At 42.1% G+C, this 21,828-nt stretch overlaps 1 protein-coding gene across 3 annotated transcripts in view; it reads left to right on the forward strand.

The window, feature by feature from the left end:
- Nucleotides 1-8,548: 8,548 nt before the first annotated feature.
- The window catches only part of MDFIC (MyoD family inhibitor domain containing), a 130,193-nt gene continuing 116,913 nt past the window's right edge, over nucleotides 8,549-21,828 (forward strand). For 2 of the 3 annotated variants that reach the window (XM_075855041.1, XM_075855039.1), the window contains exons 1-2: nucleotides 17,095-17,379; nucleotides 19,753-19,892. In XM_075855041.1, the coding sequence (XP_075711156.1) occupies nucleotides 19,799-19,892 (94 nt within the window). In that variant the 5' untranslated portion in view covers nucleotides 17,095-17,379; nucleotides 19,753-19,798. Of the gene's footprint in view, nucleotides 8,931-17,094; nucleotides 17,380-19,752; nucleotides 19,893-21,828 lie in introns of those variants that run through there. The other variant, XM_075855040.1, reaches the window with a different exon arrangement.

Raw genomic sequence — 21,828 nt, forward strand, 5'->3', positions numbered from 1 at the left:
TCTCAAAACTGCAGAATCTGGGCAATATGTATTGAGTTGCGTTTCACTGATAAATCCTTTTGCGTTATAAAAAAAATGGTATAAAGAGGATTTTCTGACAAAAAAAAAAAAGTAAATTTCACCTCTACTTTGCTCTAAATTTCTGTGAAACACCTAAAGGGTTCATAAACTTTCTAAATGCTGTTGTGAATACTTTGAGGGGTCTAGTTTCTAAAATGGGGTATTTGATAGGGGTTTCTAATATATGGGCCCCTCAAAGCAACTTCAGAACTGAACTGTAACCTAAAAAAATAAATGAATGAGGCAATACTTCGCTTCTTACATTATACTGATAATGAGCCGTGCCCACCCCGAGATGACCCCAGTTTTGACCGTTTGTATAAACGGAGACCCCTATTAGACCGTTCCAGTGCCCAGTTTTCCCAAGCATACACCCCAAGAAGTGTATTTCTATTGATGAGTCCCTGGTACATTTTAAAGGGAGGGTTCAATTCCGCGAGTACCTGCCGGGTAAGAGGGCAAGGTATGGCGTGAAGATGTATAAGCTGCGAGAGTGCATCAGGGTATACCTAGAGGTTTAGGATATATGAAGGAAAGGCCACACCCAAACCAGACTGCATCCTGGACTACAATAGGTACATGGGAGGGATGGACTTGTAAGATCAAATCCTGAAGCCCTACTGCGCCATGCGGTGTGGTATAAGAAGCTGGCCGTGCACATCATACAGATGGCTTTGTACAATGCATACGTGCTACGTCGATGTACAGGCCAGAGGGGAACTTTCCTGGAATTTCAAGAGGTGATTATCAAGAACCTAATCTTTAGGGACCAAGAAGGGGGGGCACCCAGTACTTCTGGAAGCGGGGCCACACGCATCGCACCAGGGCGGCAACACTTTCCAGGAGAAGTTTCCCAAACTGGCAAGAAGGGAAAAAGTCAAAAGATGTGCAAAGTCTGCTATAAGAGGGCGATAAGGGATGACACAATATATCAATATGACACGTGTCCAGAATAACCAGAGCTCTGTATGAAAGAGTGTTTTAAAATTTATCATACATCCCTTGGTTTATAATTTACCCCAATTTTACTTACCCTGATGCACTCCGCACAGCTTATCCCCCCTCGTCTTTCCCCTCTGAGCCCTGCTGTGTGCCCAGGCAGCTGATAACAGCCACATGTAGGGTATTGCCATACCCGGGAGAACCAACATTACAGTTTATGGGGTGTAGGTCTCCGGTCAAAATGCTCACTACACCTCTAGATGAATGCCTTAAGGGTGTAGTTTTTAAAACGGGGTCACTTCTTGCGGGTTTCAACTGTACTGGTACCTCAGGGGCTTCTGCATACATGACTTCGCACTAGAAAATCCCCAATAGGCCAAATGGTGGTCCTTTCCTTCTGAGCCCTCCCATGGGCCCAAACGGCAGTTTATCACAACAAATGGGGTATTGCGGCACTCAGAACTAATTGTGCAACAGAATGGGGTATTTTGTTTCTTGTGAAAATAAGAAATTTTCAGCCAAAACTACATATTATTTGAAAAAAATAATTTTGTTTTCATTCCCAGCCCAAATCAAATAAGTTCTGTGAAAAAACTATGGGGTCAAAATGGTCACAACACCCATAAATGAATTCCTTGAGGGGTGTAGTTTCCAAAATGGGGTCATTTGTAGTTGGTTTCTATTGCTTTGATACCTCTGGGGCTCTGCAAATGCGACATGGCACCTGAAAACCAATCCAGCAAAATCTGGACTCCAAAGAACACACAGCACTCCTTTCCTTCTGAGCCCTCCCATGGGCCCAAACGGCAGTTTATCACCACAAATGGGGTATTGCCGCACTCAGGACAAATTGGGCAACAAAATTGAGTATTTTATTTCTTGTGAAAATAAGAATTTTTGAGCTAAAATGACATATTATTGGAAAAAATATATATTTTTTAAATTCCCAGCCCAATTCAAATAAGTTTTGTGAAGAAACTATGGGGTCTAAATGGTCACATTACCCATAAATGAATTCCTTGAGGGGTGTAGTTTCCAAAATAGGGTCACTTCTGGTGGGTTTCCATTGCTTTAATACCTCTGGGGTTCTGCAAATGCGACATGGCACCCGAAAACCAAACCAGCAAAATCTGTACTCCAAAGAACACACAGCGCTCCTTCCCTTCTGAGGCCTCCCATGGGCCCAAAAGGCAGTTTATTGCCACAAATGGGGTATTGCTGCACTCAGGAGAAATTGGGCAACAAAATTGAGTATTTTGTTCTCTGTGAAAATAAGAAATTTTGATAAAAAATTACATCTTATTGGAAAAAATGTCATTTTTTTAATGTCACAGCCCAATTGAAATAGGTGCTGTGAAAAAACTGTGTGGTCAAAATGGTAACAACAACCATAAATGAATTCCTTGAGGGGTGTAGTTTCCAAAATGGGGTCACTATTGGGGGATTCCTACTGTTTTGGCACCTCAACACCTCTTCAAACCTGGCATGCTGCCTAAAATATATTCTAATAAAAAAGAGGACTCAAAATGCACTAGGTGCTTCTTTGCTTCTAGGGCTTGTGTTTTAGTCCACGAGTGCAGTAGGGCCACATGTGGGACATTTCTAAAAACTGCAGAATCTGGACAATACATATTTAGTAGTGTTTCTCTGGTAAAACCTTCTGTGTTACAGAAAAAAAAATGAATAATATTGAAATTCAGCAAGAAAAATGAAATGTGCAAATTTCATCTCCACTTTGCTTTAATTCCTGTGAAATGCCTGAAGGGTTAAAAAACTTTCTAAATGCTGTTTTGAATACTTTGAGGGGTCTAGTTTTTAAAATGGGGTGTTTTATCAGGGTTTCTAATACATAGGCCCCACAAAGCCACTTCAGAACTCAAGAGGTACCATAAAAAAAAGGCTTTTGAAATTTTCTTCAAAATATGAGAAATTGCTGTTTATGTTCTAAGCCTTGTAACGTCCAAGAAAAATAAAAGAATGTTCAAAAAACGATGCCAATCTAAAGTAGACATATGGGAAATGTGAACTAGTAACTATTTTGGGTGGTATAACCGTCTGTTTTACAAGCAGATGCATTTAAATTCTGAAAAATGAATTTTTTTCAAAATTTTCTCTAAATTTTGCAATTTTTCACCAATAAACACTGAATATATCGACCAAATTTTACCACGAACATAAAGCCCAATGTGTCACAAGAAAACAGTCTCAGAATCGCTTGGGTAGGTTTAAGCATTCCGACGTTATTACCACATAAAGTGAAATATGTCAAATTTGAAAAATGGGCTCTGAGCCTTAAAGAGGCTCTGTCACCAGATTTTGCAACCCCTATATGCTATTGCAGCAGATCGGCGCTGCAATGTAGATTACAGTAACGTTTTTATTTTTTAAAAACAAGCATTTTTGGCCAAGTTATGACCATTTTTGTAGTTATGCAAATGAGGCTTGCAAAAGTCCAAGTGGGTGTGTTTAAAAGTAAAAGTCCAAGTGGGCGTGTATTAGGTGCGTACATCGGGGCGTTTTTAATACTTTTACTAGCTGGGCGCTCTGATGAGAAGTATCATCCACTTCTCTTCAGAACGCCCAGCTTCTGCCTGATCACTGCTGAGACGTTACTCACAGGTCCTGCATCGTGTCAGACGAGCGAGGACACATCGGCACCTGAGGCTACAGTTGATTCTGCAGCAGCATCAGCGTTTGCAGGTAAGTAGCTACATTGACTTACCTGCTAACGCCGAGGCTGCTGCAGAATCAACTGAAGCCTCTGGTGCCGATGTGTCCGACACGATGCAGGACCTGTGAGTGACGTCACAGATCTGCACTGCCAGAAGTTGGGCGTTCTGAAGAGAAGTGGATGATACTTCTCATCAGAGCGCCCAGCTAGTAAAAGTATTAAAAACGCCCCGATGTACGCACATAATACACGCCCACTTGGACTTTTACTTTTAAACACACCCACTTGGACTTTTGCAAGCCTCATTTGCATAACTACAAAAATGGTCATAACTTGGCCAAAAATGCTCGTTTTTTAAAAATAAAAACGTTACTGTAATCTACATTGCAGCGCCTATCTGCTGCAATAGCAGATAGGGGTTGCAAAATCTGGTGACAGAGCCTCTTTAAGGCCAAAACAAGCCTTCGTCCTTAAGGGGTTAAAGTAGAGTTGCGGTTTATATATTGATGAGACATGTCTAGATTGAGTAGGGTTAATTCTGGAGTAAGGGTAATGTCTTTGGCTAGAAATTTTCTTAAGATTACTTGGACATTTTTCCAAAATGGGAGTATTAGGGGACATTTATACCATTATGTAGAAGCGTGCCCTTTTCTGTGCCACATCTCCAACAAGTGGGAGAGTAAGACGGCTCGATTTTATTCAGAACCTCCGGAGTTTTATACCATCTCACTATGATCTTATAGTTAAGTTCCTGAATTCTTGTTGGGATTGAGAAGGAATGTGAGTGTTTCAAGATTATTTTGGTTTGGTCTGCTGAGAATTTAGTATCTAAATCTTTTTCCCATCTTGAGATATTAGTAATAAGAATTTGTATAATTTCGAAATCATACTCTTGATTGGTTTAGGTTGGGGACCGAATTTTGATAGTAAATTGTATGACGTTGAGTCAGTAATCTCTGGTGAGAACAGTCTGACTGCTTCCAGGATCGTTTTGGAGTTCAGTTCACTTAAAAAGGATCTGTCACCAGATTTTGCAACCCCTATCTCCTATTGCAGCAGATCGGCGCTGCAATGTAGATAAGAGTAACGTTTTTTTTTTTTAAACGAGCATTTTTGGCCAAGTTATGACCGTTTTTATATTTATGCAAATGAGGCTTTCTAAAGTACAACTGGGCGTGTTTAACGTTATGTACAAGTGGGCGTGTATTATGTATGTACATCTGGGCGTTTTTACTTCTTTTACTAGCTGGGCGTTGTGAATAGAAGTGTATGATGCTGACGAATCAGCATCATCCACTTCTCTTCGTTAACACCCAGCTTCTGGCAGTGCACAGACACACAGCGTGTTCTCCAGAGATCACGCTGTGACGTCACTTCCTGCCCCAGGTCCTGCATCGTGTCGGACGAGCGAGGACACATCAGCACCAGAGGCTACATTTTATTCTGCAGCAGCATCGGCGTTTTCAGGTAAGTCGATGTAGCTACTTACCTGCAAATGCTGGAAGTGAGTGACGTCACAGCGTGATCTCTCGAGAACACGCTGTGTGTCTGTGCACGCCCAGCTAGTAAAAGAAGTAAAAACGCCCAGATGTAAGCACATAATACACGCCCACTTAAACATAACTTTAAACACGCCCAGTTGTACTTTAGAAAGCCTCATTTGCATAAATATAAAAATGGTCATAACTTGGCCAAAAATGCTAGTTTAAAAAAAACAAAAAACGTTACTCTTATCTACATTGCAGCGCCGATCTGCTGCAATAGCAGATAGGGGTTGCAAAATCTGGTGACAGAGCCTCTTTAAGTTTGCATCTTTAAACTCTGGCAGATCCGTTAGTTGGTGTGAAATTTTGTTATTTTTAATTCAATGTTTTACCGCTAAGGCAGCTAGTGTTGGGTTAAACAACCTAAGCAACAACCTCACACCAAAGATGGCGTGTACTGGGGTCCCTTATAATATGTAGACCTAAAAACGAACCAAAAAGGGACATAACCCTAAAGCAAGTAATGTACTCCAAAGTTAAAAGTACAAAAAAATCTATTGCACAGGTTTTTTCAGCCCTTTGTAGCCTCCACAATATTGTGCTACTTCAGCTATTTCAGCTAGTCATACTTTTCCTGGCTATTTGAGCCCTTATACTATTTGCATACGTTCTCAAGTTTAAATTTGTCACGTATTACCCAATATATCGTATAGATTTTGCACGTACTACTATATGCACTATATACTGTGCAGGCTACGCATACTGACACACTTTACACGCTGTTCATCTAGCTGATTACATGGCACTATGTATGGGACTAACCTCCCCATACCCCCAGGCTTACTAATTACTTACCTTTATTTGAGCGTGTGTTAGGTCTCTAGTGGACGGTTGATTCTGTTGGTTCTGGTCTTTTTCATCTGACCCTGTTGTATATGTCTCCGTGTTCATTGTATCAGATCTCTTTTCCCATTACTTGTCATTGTTATAATATTTAATAAAGATTTTTTTGTACTTTTAACTTTGGAGTACATTACTTGCTTTAGGGTTATGTCCCTTTTTGGTTCGTTTTTAGGTCTAGCTAGTGTTGGGTTATCAGAAATGGTCTGCTTCAAGGATCTGAATTTGTTTGGTATAAGAAATGTGAAAGCGTAAGTTCACAAATCTTAGGGACCATCACGTTTTTTCTATTACGTTTGTGCCAAGTCCGTAATGTTAAATTTGTTAGAGAGTTTCCGATTGCGTTATATTGAATTCTATTGTGGGGGGGTGATCCACATATATATTTTCAAATTTTTGGTCAAGCATGTGCAGTTCTATGTCAGTCCATAATTTGCGGTTTGGATAAAAGTATAGTTCTATAACAAACTTTTTAAAGAGGCTCTGTCACCAGATTATAAGTGCCATATCTCCTACATAATCTGATAGGCGCTGTAATGTAGATAACAGCAGTGGTTTTTATTTTGAAAAACGATCATTTTTTAGCAAGTTATGAGATAGTTTAGATTTATGCTAATGAGTTTCTCAGTGGATAACTGGGCGTGTTTTTACTTTTTACCAACTGGGCGTTGTACAGAGGAGTGTATGAGGCTGACCAATCAGTGACCAATCAGCCTCATACACTTCTCATTGTTCCAGCCCAGCTTCTTTCACTGCACAATCACACTGTGCTGTGGATCATGCTGGGCTGGAACAATGAGAAGTGTAGGACACTGATTGATCACTGATTGGTCAGCCTCATAAATTCCTCTTTACAACACCCAGTTGGTAAAAAGTAAAAACACGCCCAGTTATCCATTGAGAAACTCATTAGCATAAATCTAAACTGGGCTCATAACTTGCTCAAAAATGATTGTTTTTCAAAATAAAAACCACTGCGGTTATCTACATTACAGCGCCGATCAGATTATGTAGGAGATAGGGCATTTATAATGTGGTGACAGAGCCTCTTTAAGATCATGAAATTAATAATTGAACTTAAGAACAATGCCTAAACTGAATGCTTTACTTAACATATAGCAAAGTAGCAACTTACAAAACCTAGCAGTTCCTTCAAGCCTTAACATGCACTGTAAGTGGTTGAACCAGAAACATTCCCTTTAAGTTAACAGCTGGCTTGCAGCCCTTAAAGAACCACTCATTACAGAATAATATATAGAACTGTATTAAATGCTTCTCTGTATCAAAGCCAACTATTACAGCTGCCAATTTTCTGTGCTGTGAAAGCATGCTTTCAGAACAACCTAGCCTCTACTTCTAATGGTGCTTAGATACTATTTAAGTAAATAAATGTGATATTGTGGCAATTTGAGTTAAAATAAAAAAAAACACAAAATACTATTAAGGCTCTGTTCATATCTGCGTCGGAGGCTCCGTTAGGGGCTTCCGTCGCAGATCCGGCTGGGTTTACTGGAGTTTACCGGAGACAATAGCGCAGAATGCGAATGAGAACCTAGCATTAAACAACCTTGTAACAAACAGAAGAAGGGAACATACTTTACTTTCACCCATATACCGTAACAGATATTTATCAAAATATTCAATGTGTCTTGTCATGTTATGTAAAAACCCTTACATTGTGACTCCATTTTATTACAGAGTAAAGGGTTGAGTTAATATAATATATATATATATTTATTCTGTTTATAAAAAAATTAAAATGGAAAATTGCTTCTGAATTTGCAACTGGCATCCAACTATTGATGTCATGTGGAATATACAGATAATTTCCTACGAAACTAACAATTGGTAAATTGAATGATTTGTTGAATTAGGCTGTTATGACTTTGGAATAATGCAGTTTGACTATAACGGTAAAGACATGATCTTTCCCTTTGGTTCTAAGTTAATGTGATCCAGATGCTTAGCTTCAGGGGTCAGCGGTACTGATCTGTCGCTCTCTACATAAACTCCACCACCAGCCCAGTCACTAGTTCGCTTATAACGTCACCTGACTTTCTTATGATGACATTTGTTAATAATAAATGATTCACAAATTGCAATCAGCTGGATACAGAGAACGCTTTCATTACTGTAACTTAGTTCATGAGAGTGAGAGGACGCATGGCTTTAGTTACTATGTAACTGGAAAGGGATGACCTATTTTTGTGATTATTTTACAGTATAAAATCATAATCATTTCCATGGAAGGCAACGTCTTTTTCCTGCATATTATACCGGACATAAACATAAATGACCCAAATTGTAACAAAGGGTTTCTTGTGGAAATTTTATTGTGATGAATTACTGAGTGCTGCCCATGGCACTTGTTTCTGTGATATACTGTGAAAGTCACTTCATCTGCTGTCAACTGGGTGTTTCAAACTGAGCTTTATCTTCTAAAAAGTTATGTATATGCTGTGAAGCACTAGATGGCGTGTGATGGTATGTGTGTGTGGGGTGTTGGTGAGCTTTACTGTATGTAGACTTCTGGAGAAGAGTTGTGTAATGGCTGCTAACTTGGAGTGTACAGCAGCAGCAGTATGTATTTGTGTCTTTATATTTGACCTGAGCTGAAGAGAGCTGCATATTGAACTACAAAATCTCCATGACCTGATGAAAGGTGCTTCTGTGATTCACCCTGTGGGAACAGACGTTTAAACATGCAGGGCAAGATATAACAGAGCAGGAGACCTGAAGAAACTTTTTGTCCTGCAACAGAGGAACGAAAGTTAGTGTGGCATCTATATACTGTACATACATCTGTATTCGGAGATACAGGAAGCACGCAGCACTGAAATTTACAGGACAAATTATCAAAAGAGGGTTGCGCAGTAAGTACAGTACTTTGTGTAAGCTGGAATACATATGAATGTGACCTGTATGTCTTTACAGGCTGAGCGTGTGTCACTGGGCTGGTTATCTCAAGGAATACTGGCATCAGCATTACTTCACTTGAAATGAAAACACCAGTTGCTAAATGCAACACATTATTGTTAAAGAAGGAGATAACTTAGGTAAATGTATCGAATGTTGCATTATAATGGAAATATATATATATATATATATATATATATATATATATATATATATATATATATATATATATATATAGTTCTTAAATATGCTGCATTATATGTGTAATCATTATCAGCAATTTATTTAAGGGTTTCGCCAGGACCACTAAATAATAGCTCTTATTGTTACAGTTTATATGGTGCTGAAACTTTTCTCTATGCCAATTCTGTTCATAAACTTGTATGGACGTGCGTGCATAAGCAAACATATACTGTTCCATATATTACAGACCCAAGGGGCAGATTTATTAAGACTATGCGAATGATATAAACAGACCGTTTCTAGCACCACTGATTGATTTTAACGAATGACTGCTGAATTCCACAAGACAGCTGTAGCTCTATAGTTAAAATTAATTGGATGCATTACAAAAAGTCTCCGTATGGCCAGGCCTTATTCATACATTTCCAGGAGGAATAACAGAGGAACCTCACAACGAGGAGTTCTAAGTAAAGATGTTATTTCATGTGTAATACAAGGATTTGCTATAACAGACATGTCAGGAGCTGTGACAGCTCCTGAATAAATCCAGTGACTCACAGGAGACATCTTTGATTAAAGTAGTTATCCTTCCTTTTTTTCTCTATCCATTTCCTTTTCTTCTCCACTGCAGTTCCCTGCCCAGACAACTTTGGCCCTTGCTTTTGTAGGCAACCCCAGCTTCTGTAGCACCAGAAATAAAATTAATTAGACCCCCAGACCAGATCCCTAAACTAATACAGATCCAATATCAAACCCCCTAAACTAATACAGACCCCAGACCAGACCCCATAAATTAATCAGACCTCACTAATTAATCAGATTCCAGACAAGGCCCCTAAATGAAATAGATCCCAAATAGGGTCTGATTAATTTAGGGAGTCTGATAAATTTAGGAGGTCTAATTAATTTCAGTCTGATCTGGGGTCTGATTAATTTACGAGGTCTGATTAATTTACGGTGTCTGACCCTGTAAATTAATCAGAGCCCAGATCCGAGCCCCATCCAATTGATAGCGGCTGATTAGAAAAACGATGGAATGGTCTGCGGGAGGGAGGCGATTGCCCCATCACCCCTCCCCCAAATCTGTCCCTGCACCTGGCAGCAGCTTTCCTCCAGTGATAGCAACTGATCTCTGAGGGTCCAGAAGTTAGACCAGCTTAAAAATTCTGAAAAAAGACTGTTAATCGGAATAGGTGATTCCAAGCTTTTTTTTTTTGTTGGATGTGGAGTTTAAATGAAAACTTTTATATTTATTATGTTAGGAAATAGCATTATAAGCTATTCCCTAATATGGTCCCTTTACAAGCTGAAGTGATTCTGATTATTAGCCTACAGGGCTAGGAATAAAGCCAAGTCAAAACTGCTTTGCTGCAGGTACAACCAGTAGAATGCAGGGGTTAACTATTAGCGATTATTGTTTTATCTACACTAATTCTTAAATGTACAATTGCCTCCTCCTCCTCTTTCCAAACATCCTATTAGGGCAAATAGATGTCAAAGATAGATGGCGCCTACTCGGCACCCCCTTTATTAGGTGGCTGCACAGAGTCACTCTGGAGGACGCATTCATTTGAATAAGTACATGTAAGTCTGCACTTAAAGGAGTTTTCCCATGAGAGACATTTATGACATATCCACAGGATATGTCATAAATGTCAGGTAGATGCGGGTCACACCTCTGGCACCCTTACCAATCTTCAGAACTGTGCCCCCTAAGCCCCGTTCTGCCGCTCAATGTTGCGGCTGAAGCAAGTGAATTCTGACCATGAAAAAGGTTATATGGTCGGGAGCTACGCTGTTTCCGTAAGTCCCATACAACTGAATGGTAGTTATGGAAACAGTGTAGCTCGCATGCTACGTTGCTTCCATAACTGTCATTCACTACTATGAGAGTTACGGAAACAGCGTAGCTCAGCGAGCTACGCTGTTTTCGTAACTCCCGACCATATAACCAGGAAGTAACCGGGAGGCAGCGAGACCGCACAGCGGCAGAATGGGGTTTAGGGGGGCCCGTTCTGGAGATAGGTGCGGGTCCCAGAGGTGTGGCTATATATCCTGTGGATATGTCATAAATGTCTCTCTTGGGAAAACCCTTTAAAGAGGCTCTGTCACCAGATTTTGCAGCCCCTATCTGCTATTGCAGCAGATAGGCGCTGCAATGTAGATTACAGTAACGTTTTTATTTTTAAAAAACGAGCATTTTTGGCCAAGTTATGACCATTTTCGTATTTATGCAAATGAGGCTTGCAAAAGTACAACTGGGCGTGTTGAAAAGTAAAAGTACAACTGGGCGTGTATTATGTGCGTACATCGGGGCGTGTTTACTACTTTTACTAGCTGGGCTTTCTGACGAGAAGTATCATCCACTTCTCTTCAGAACGCCCAGCTTCTGGCAGTGCAGACACAGCGTGTTCTCGAGAGATCACGCTGTGTCGTCACTCACAGGTCCTGCATCGTGTCGGACGAGCGAGGACACATCGGCACCAGAGGCTTCAGTTGATTCTGCAGCAGCATCAGCATTTGCAGGTAAGTAGCTACATCGACTTACCTGCAAACGCCGATGCTGCTGCAGAATCATCTGTAGCCTCTGGTGCCGGTGTGTCCTCGCTCGTCTGACACGATGCAGGACCTGTGAGTGACGTCACAGCGTGATCTGCCAGAAGCTGGGCGTTCTGAAGAGAAGTGGATGATACTTCTCGTCAGAACGCCCAGCTAGTAAAAGTAGTAAAAACGCCCCGATGTACGCACATAATACACGCCCAGTTGTACTTTTACTTTTCAACACGCCCAGTTGTACTTTTGCAAGCCTCATTTGCATAAATACGAAAATGGTCATAACTTGGCCAAAAATGCTCGTTTTTTTAAAATAAAAACGTTACTGTAATCTACATTGCAGCGACGATCTGCTGCAATAGCAGATAGGGGTTGCAAAATCTGGTGACAGAGCCTCTTTAAGCTAGGTTCTCAAAGATTCACTACACCCATCAATATGTTAAAGAGGTAGTCTGGTCTGGGAGTACGCTTAAAGTCCTTCTGTCTGAAGCGGATTTCAGGGCTCTTGCTGCTAGACTGAACTCTTGGCATTGGCAAAAAAATGGGGGAGGTGGAGGGCCTATCTCTATTTGAAAAATATGCTGTGATAGGCCATTTGAACTGGGGTTGGCTATTTCTTTTAACCACTCTAGGGCATAAGAAAACTTGTTTACTGACCTACGCTAAAACATGGTGCAAAAAGTCGAATTCAGACGGATGATAACACCTGATCTCTGTTTCCAAAAGGTGGCCAAAATAAAGTGGTTCTGTGCTTGTAAAATGTATAATATATATGATGTGCTTGCTCTGGGGTTGCCATAATAGCATCAATAGACTTTTGTGGATGAAATGTTGCCCAAACAAAATTATTTTTATGCCTACCTCAACATTTTTGAAAAATACCAAGAAAAATTAGTCTGGCTAAGAGGACTTGTAAATTGTACCAGTAAAGTATATCATAACCAAATACTGATATATTAATAGTTAATCAATGTCTGCCATTTATCTTGGTGCAACCTGCCAGTACACAAGTTATCTATAGTTATAAGAATTTTTCTACATTGACAGGGCAAAATATCTCTAAAATAATAATTAAACCCTAACACACCATTTTTGGTTCCAGTATCTCACTACTCACTCCCCCCTCCCCAATGTCACACTTAAAGAGGCTCTGTCACCAGATTTTGCAACCCCTATCTGCTATTGCAGCAGATAGGCGCTGCAATGTAGATTACAGTAACGTTTTTATTTTTAAAAAACCGAGCATTTTTGGCCAAGTTATGACCATTTTTGTATTTATGCAAATGAGGCTCGCAAAAGTACAACTGGGCGTGTTAAAAAGTAAAAGTACAACTGGGCGTGTATTATGTGCGTACATCGGGGCGTGTTTACTACTTTTACTAGCTGGGCGTTGTGTATAGAAGTATCATCCACTTCTCTTCAGAACGCCCAGCTTCTGGCAGTGCAGACACAGCCGTGTTCTCGAGAGATCACGCTGTGACGTCACTCACAGGTCCTGCATCGTGTCAGACGAGCGAGGACACATCGGCACCAGTTGATTCTGCAGCAGCATCAGCATTTGCAGGTAAGTAGCTACATCGACTTACCTGCAAATGCCGATGCTGCTGCAGAATCAACTGTAGCCTCTGGTGCCGATGTGTCCTCGCTCGTCTGACACGATGCAGGACCTGTGAGTGACGTCACAGCGTGATCTCTCGAGAACACGGCTGTGTCTGCACTGCCAGAAGCTGGGCGTTCTGAAGAGAAGTGGATGATACTTCTCGTCAGAATGCCCAGCTAGTAAAAGAAGTAAACACGCCCCGATGTACGCACATAATACACGCCCAGTTGTACTTTTACTTTTCAACACGCCCAGTTGTACTTTTGCAAGCCTCATTTGCATAAATACAAAAATGGTCATAACTTGGCCAAAAATGCACGTTTTTTAAAAATAAAAACGTTACTGTAATCTACATTGCAGCGCCCATCTGCTGCAATAGCAGATAGGGGTTGCAAAATCTGGTGACAGAGCCTCTTTAAAGGGTGCTGGAAGTTTAGATACTGGGAGTTATATGGTGGGGCACTCATATTATAAAGGCAATGATGAACATAGAAAAAAGGGGGCCCATTGCAAAGATCAAAATGCCTCCCCCATTTTTGTACCAGGTTTTACCATCCAAGGGAGAAAGGATTGATGTTTACCCCCCCCCCCCCACACACACACTTTTCGTGAACCTTTGGTCAGTTCCCCACCCTTGTATGCGAACAATGCAGCTTCCCTGGAAACAGAGGCTCTATTTGTCACAATGCTGTTCTGTGTGGCCTGAAAAAATCAGGACACAGACATTATTGTCTGCGTCCTGATGGTAGAAAGATGCAGTTCTCAAAAAACAGTCACTTCTTTCTGATGCAGAGAATAGAGTTCCGTCATTTGACGGCAAATCTGTTCGCGCTTCCCCACATTGCAGGACCTGGAAAATGCATGCCAGGGGGCACTCACATGCATTTTCGAGGTTCAGCACGTCAGGGTACGGCCAGCCGCCGACGGCCAAAGTATGGGAGCATGGCCTGTAAAACGCGAAAGAACGGACATGTTCCATAATTTTCTGAACATTTCTACGGCCCAGACACCTTCCTGTAAACAAACGGGAAGGTGTCTGTGAACAATAGAAGTGAATGGGTCTGTAATTGTGGACCGTAATTGCGGCCTGCAATTACGGAAGTTTTCACAGTCATTTGCATGGGGCCTTAGGCCCCGATTCACACGAACATGGGGAAACTCGGACGTGAAAACGCATCTCGGTTTTTCACGTCCGAGACGCCCCCGTGTGGGCTCCGTTTTCATGTATCCCTCCATAGACTTGAGTCTATGGAGGAATCCGTGCAAAAGGAACAAAATAGGACAAGTTCTATTTTTCAACTGATCCTTCACAGTCCATTGAAACAACGGCAGTGTGAACGGCCCCATTGAAATACAAGCGTCCGTGTGACGACCGTCACACTGGCGTACTCTACGTTCATCTGAATCCGGCCTTAATGGGGGCACTGTGGCTAGTGGCACTAATGGAGGTAACTGTGGCTGTTACGAATAGGAAATACTGTGGCGGTCACTAATATGAGAGGCGCCGTAGCTGGGGGAATTTTTTTTGCGGTCCTTGTAAGTAGTACAATCTGGAATGTGTCCCTCAGACTGAAAACATTGTGCACCCCAGCACAACAACAGTCACAAGTTAAAGTAGGACAACCCCTGTCCATATACCCTTTTAGGGCATATGTGCCCTGTATTATGTGGATGCCCATCCTTTAACATTTGCTGCAGGAGAAATATTGTCTGCCAGCAGCTACCTCCAGCATTAACAGTTGAACCCTGGGGTTTCATCTGATGGACCTGCAATGATCATCTGATGGCCAGCGAGTCAAAAGTACAAAAAGGTTAGACTATAAAGTGAATCTTTAGCTGAATTCAATTTCATGCACATGGTCTTATTATGGCTTCATTTTGTACTTAGCCATAATAGGGCGCCCATAGAGGTACGTACATGAGGCCACTACTGTACCTCCGTATGCCTCCGCTTTCATATGGAAGCATAATGAGGATTTTTCTGTCATATTATGTATGAATAGGCCATCCATATAAGGCTAAGTTCATACAGAGTTTTTGACAAGTTTTTTTACGCAGAAACCGCGCCAAAAAGCTCGTCAAAAACGGCCCGAAAATGCCTCCCGTCGATTTCAATGGGAGGCGGTTTTCTCCCGCGAGCGGTAAAACCGGCTCGCGGGAGAAAGAAGCGAAATGCCCTATCTTCGGGCATTTCCGCTTCTGGCCTCCCATTGACTTCAATGGGAGGCAGAGAAAGCGTATTTCGCTGCATTTTATGCCCACAGCGCCCAATGGCCGCGGGCAAAAAACGCTGCGAAAATCGGCGTGCAGGGAGAGGAAAATCGGCTTCAAACTTCCAAACGGAATTTTGAGGCAGAAATTCTGCCTGCAAAATACTCCGTGTGAACATAGCCTAACAGTCCTAAAAAAAACCCTTAGGACATGTGCACGGCCATGATTTTCGGGTCGGCCGGCCACGGAGTGTCACCCGCAAATCTCGGGCCATGCACATGGCTGTGTACATTATTTCCTATGAGCCTGGACCGCAGAACACGGCCGTAATAAGACATGTCCGTTCTTCCTGCGATCCAGGCTCCTGGGCCATGCACGGACCATGAAAACCACAGTCGTGTACATGGACCCATAGAAATGAATGGGGCCGCAATTCTCAAGTGCATTTTCGGGGGTTGCGGCTGCAAAAGCACGTTCGTGTGCATTGGGCTTAAGGCTATATTCAAACGACAGTGAAAACCAGTCCCTGTCCAAAGTGCCAGAAAAATAGTGCAGCATGCGGAGCCATTTTTTCCCAGTAAAACAACGGAGACCATGAGGTTACGTACCCAACTGCAGATCTTCTGTAACAGAAAATCTGCATCGGAATCTAAAAAAAAACACAGGTAAATCAGTCACAGAAATCCGCAGGGTTTTTGGTGTGCATATTGCGGCAGAAACGGGATGCAACTGCAGAAATCATTGTGGATATTCTGCAGCGGTTTTCTGTGAAAAATTGTAGCGCACTTTGTGTGCACTTGTGAATATCCAGGTTTCTACAGCGTTTTTGTTACATAAACGTTATAGAAAGTGCAAGAAAACTCAACTTGCGTATTTAGTGTGCAACTTATGCTCCCCCATTTAAATCTATAGCCCAAACACGCAGCACCTCCGCACAGAATACGCCGTATAAATTTACATGCCGTGGATTTGAAAGCTCCACCGCTAAACACTTTCTGCACGACTGTTTTTTTCCACAGCGTGATTTGCAGAAATCTCATCCACTTTGCTGCTACTGTAAATCCTGCAGAATTTTCGCACAGAATTACGTTGCGGAAATTCCACAGCATCTCCTGCCTGTGTGAACACACCCTGAGGGAAACCCGAATGGGTTCTGTCGGGCGCAGTTGGTGCCCATCACGTGACGGATTCAGCGCTTATTCTTTTCTTTGCTCTGCTCCTATGACGGATCAGAACAACGGAAAACCGAACGCAGATTTGTACCCAACCTAAAACAGATTGGTGTTCGGGGGTTAATTCAACATACTGCAGCACTGTTCACACCAGGTGGGCTGAGGGAACACCCCTACACTTCTGAGAGGAATTTTGCAAGGGCATTGAGAGAGATAAAGACACATATCTCCCCAGCCAAATGACTTTTTACCTTATTGGAAGCAGAATCATGGCTGCTATATACTGGCTAGGGTTTGTCTTTACAAGTGCCCTTAGCTTTTTGAGGAGACTGCGGGGAAGTAACCTGCACGGTGGTGAGGAGATGGATGAGTGAATGGGTGAGTGAGTGAGTAACCGTCCACACTGGGCCTCTGCACTGGACTGACAGGATGGGTGTGGAGCAGTGCTAGTCACTTATTACAGAGCTGCTCGGCGGCGTCCATTCTCATGACTAGTCCTCACAGCGGCACAAGTAAGAGCACCTCTGTACAAGTGAGTGAGTGAGGGAGGGAGGAGGCGGCACACCGAAGCCTCCTCCTTTCTCTGACTGCCACAGGGGGATGATTTGAAGTCTCCGGAAATGATGAAAATAAGGATTGAAAACCAGAGAGAAGAGTGAGGGAAGGAAAGAAAGTTTCTTCAGTGAGGTAAAAAAACAAACCGAGTAGCTGCTGTTGAGTGTGCTGTTATCTGTGGGACGCCTGCCGTGTGTCTGCCATTCCTTCACACTGATAACACCACTGCCACTCACTTCTCTAGTGAAACTCTGCTTCCTTTCACTCTGCCTGTAGAAACGTCTCCTCCTCATACTAATCATCCAGTACATTAATGTGTATGCAACAAACTTAGCCGGAATCTGCTGCACTGCAATGCTTTGACTTGTACAGATGTAGCAGAGTTGTCACTTGGTGCTATGATGTCACACCGCATAGCACTCCTATTTATCATGGTACACAAACCGTGCAGCCCCTAGAAGTAAAGGAGGCCTCTGCTATTCAGAAATTGCAGCTTTTTGGTGCAGAACCTAAAATAGATACTTTCTAGTTTCTATCTGAATCCTAAGGTTATATTCACACACGGCAGATTTGTTGCAGAAATTTCTGCGACTGTTTACAGTTGTATGTTTTTTCAGAAATGTCTGCAACAAATCTGCTGCGTGTGAATATATCCCAAAACTTCCCATACCCATAAGATAAACATGGGCCGAACCTGCCAATTTTGGCGCTTGGTGGGGGTCCCCACTAAAACTGAGATTGAGGGGCCGGAGCGCTGATTTCGTGATGTGACTCCTTTTTTTACGTTTTCTCCCACACAGAGGCACTCCGAGCAGGGGACGGCAGCTCGGTCCCTCATACCTGTGTGCAATTTTGTACTTCCATAGACCGCTGTATAGATAGGAATTTTACACACAAAATGTGCCCTCATTATGTTCTTGTGAAGCCGGCCATATATTGTAGGTCAGCTGTTATTTGGGTGAAAACAATTAGGCTTGTTTTCCCTGCAGCACCTCATGACAAATATTGCTAAATCTGTGTCAGTCTTGCAAAATGTGGAGGCGACCACATGAGATCTGAACAACATAACCGCAGCTTGCCCGGCATTGTACAGGACAAGATGTCCATTTTGTCCCTATCGCATGAGTATTATATTGGTTCTTTTGGGGGATTAATCGGGAGGGTCAGACATTGAGCGAAAATTATAATGACTGGTATAGTGTTCCTTAGGCCTTATTTACACGAGCCTGGCGCAACTGCAGTTATTCACGTCCAAAGTGCATCCGTGCTCTGCGCTGCGGGACGCGATGTTACGCATCCCCCATAGTTGAGAGTCTATGGAGGGATGCGTGAAAAAACAGGAAATGTCCTATTTTCTCACGGACCCTTCACACGGTCCGTTGAAACAACGACTGTGTGAACGGCCACATTGAATTAAAAAGGTCCGTGGGACGGCCGCTGTTTCAACGGATGTTTAACACGCTCGTGTAAATAAGGCCTTAGTATGAGAACTGGAATTTGCAGTGTAACATGTGCCAAGGGGCATGACTTGTGGAATATGGTAAAAGCAAGTGAACAGCATTGGGTTGTTTTTTGTTCTTGTTGCATAATAAATTGGAGAAAAAAAGTGGGTAATAAACAAATAAGATCATAAAATGGACTGACAGCCTTGATGCACATGAGATCTCTCCTGTGGCATGGCAGGGCTGGTGCAGAGGAGGGCAACCCAAGAAATTCAAACGTAGTGGGTATTTAGCGGCGCAGATTTTTCTGCAAATGCTGCATGAGTCACATGCAGATTTCGTCTGTGGATTTCCCGCAGATTTTTCTCTATTCCCAAAGAATGAAAATCCGCAGTATTTTCGTTAAAGAATAGGCATGCTGCGGATTTGATAATGTCTTAATAACGGACAGCGCACTGACCCATACAAGTCAATGGGGATATTCACACATCCGATTTTTTTTTTTTCTATTTGATTTTTTTTGACGGAGCGTATGTCAATTGCAAGAAACTCACAGCGTGCCCTATTCTGGACATTTTTTTTTCGGACCAGGCTCACCCATTGAAGTCTATGGGGGTGTGAAATAAACAGCCCACGGATGTCGCCTGGGTGCTGTCCATTTTTCACAGATCAGCTGCTAGAGGAATGCAGAAAATAAAATTGAAACCAGGAAGTGCTTTCAGAGGAGTAAAACGGATGACACACGGATCCGACACTAGATCAACTCAGACATTCATGTGGATCATTAACGCTTCATTTCTCTGCAGACGCAACTCAGACACGCTCGTGTGGATAAGGCTTTGGGCTGTGTTCACATGATGAAGACAATTGCAGTTTTTGCGTAAATTAATGCAAAAATCTCAAAGTGAACATGGCCTGTTAGGTGCTGCTAGAAGGAAATCATTAGCCTGAAGTATTGCAACCCAGCTTCTATTTGTATGCCACATGTGGGTGTTAGGGCTCTGTGTATACTCAATGTATTCTGTACAGTCACTCAGTGTGTTTTTGTTTTCTCATTCTACAGACTTGTCTTTGGTTACATTTGTGTTTCTTGTGGAGAGACCTGGCAGATGTCCCAAGCGAAAGAACCTTTTCCCCCAGGGCCTACAAGGCCTGAACAAGATACTTCAGCTGAAGAGAGCCCCTTGATCTCCCTCCCCCTGGGTAAATCTCTCAGACATTTATATGCTTCTCTTGTCTTCCTTACTTTGTGTATGTATTTCCTTGTATTTCATATAAAATGAACCCTACAGAATGTAAGGGAATAAATATTCTTCCTAACAGGGTAACATTTAGTAGCCAGATTGGCAGGGCGTTGTTGTAAGCTCCAAGTCACCACGGCTCGGTATGGCATGAAATCAAATTTCCAATAATAACTAAGTATAGCAAGGATACAATCACCTCATGTTGAGGTGTCTCTTCAAGAGGACCTACCATATGCAAGAAAAACTATGTATAGTGCAGCACTTTTTACAAAAATACGGGCTCTATATGTGGTACCACTGGCTGGATCACACCCTTCAAAGACCATCATAACCCACAAAAGCCAGCAGCATACAGACTTCAATGCAAAATATGTTTATTCACCTCCTATGTCCATTCAATATTTTGAATCAATCTTAAAACTTTCTCAAGGATTGGAGATTGGGCTGAAATGTTGTGTGATAAACTAGAGAGAGAATTTACCATTGAAGTCTGTATGCCGCTCCCTTTCTTGGTTTACGATGGTGTTCAACAGGGATTGTCAGCTCTCCTGACATGTCTGATTTAGTAAATACTTGTATTCCCTATGAAATAACCATTCTGGAGCATCTTTTCTTCAAACTCAGCATTGTGCTTTTCCTCTGTTACTCCTCCTGGAAATTTATGAATGCATTGACAACTTGGTATTAGCATTCTCTTCGTTAGTAGGGTATGTGCCTATTCTATCAGCACTGACAAGGGCAATGGTAACACTGATTTGTCAATTTATTCATGCATGTCCAGAAGGAGTAATAGTAATGGCACAACGCAGATTTCTAAGAAAAGCTTCTCCAGTATTGTTATTTCATGGGTAATGCAATCTCATATTTAATTAGAGCTGACATGTCCTTTTTAGATCTAGTAGTCAGCATGACGTTTTATTAAAGGGGTTGTCCGGGCACGGGGCAGTTTTTCTCACTAATGACTTATCCACCAGTAGATGATCGTTGGGGGTCCAACATCCAGACCCCACACCGATCAGCTGTTCTGGCTGCCTCTGGGCACAGATGTCCGTGCTGGAAGCAGATGGCTCCGTTTACAGTATAGTGGTCGTACTGCAGCTCTGCTTCTATTCAAGTGAATAGGAGCAGAGTTGCAGTACTGCAGCGCGGCCGATATGTGGTGTATGAAGTCATCTGCTTCCGACATCAGCCGCTGCGTAACATCTGGTGCCCGGAGGTAGGCTGACCAGCTGATTGGTGCGGAGTCCGGGTGTCGGATCCCCACCGATCATATACTGATGACCTATCCCACGGATATGTAATCAGTATGAAAAACTGTCCGTGCTCACAAAACCCCCTTTAACATCTATAAAAATACAATTTCTGATCCCTGAGCTTCCTCAGACCCCTTTTGCAGAGCATAGTGCCATCAAACAGGGTACGTAAATTAATGTGCTTATGGCATGAATGCTAGTCGTTTAACATGTTAATGTGCATGAGCTGGATGGTCAGGAGTTAAATTAGGCAGTAGATTCTTTCATAAGGATTTACCGGTTTATTTTTATTTTTTTTTAAGCAGCAATTTTCGCTAAAGAGAAATAAAGTTAAAAAACATGAAGCCTGAATGTTAAAAACCGTATCCCATCTTCTGTTTATTTTCCACTGCAGTTGAAAAACTAAATTGTAGTTCATCAGCCTTTTCTACATCACAAAAGTAAATTTTGTGACATTTCAGTGGTATTATTATGACTTTTTTTTAATCTATTTATTTTATTTCAATTTAAGTTTGATCAACAAAGAAATAACACCTCCTTTTCCCATTCTGCTCTGCCTACACTTTCATTGTTTGGATTTACAGCCTGTTATCACTATTGTAACTATTTTTCCTATGAAATGTAGTTGTTCTTGACTTTCAT

This window comes from Rhinoderma darwinii, chromosome 3 (genome assembly GCF_050947455.1).
Source record: "Rhinoderma darwinii isolate aRhiDar2 chromosome 3, aRhiDar2.hap1, whole genome shotgun sequence".
In the NCBI taxonomy this organism is placed as follows: Eukaryota; Metazoa; Chordata; class Amphibia; order Anura; family Rhinodermatidae; genus Rhinoderma; species Rhinoderma darwinii.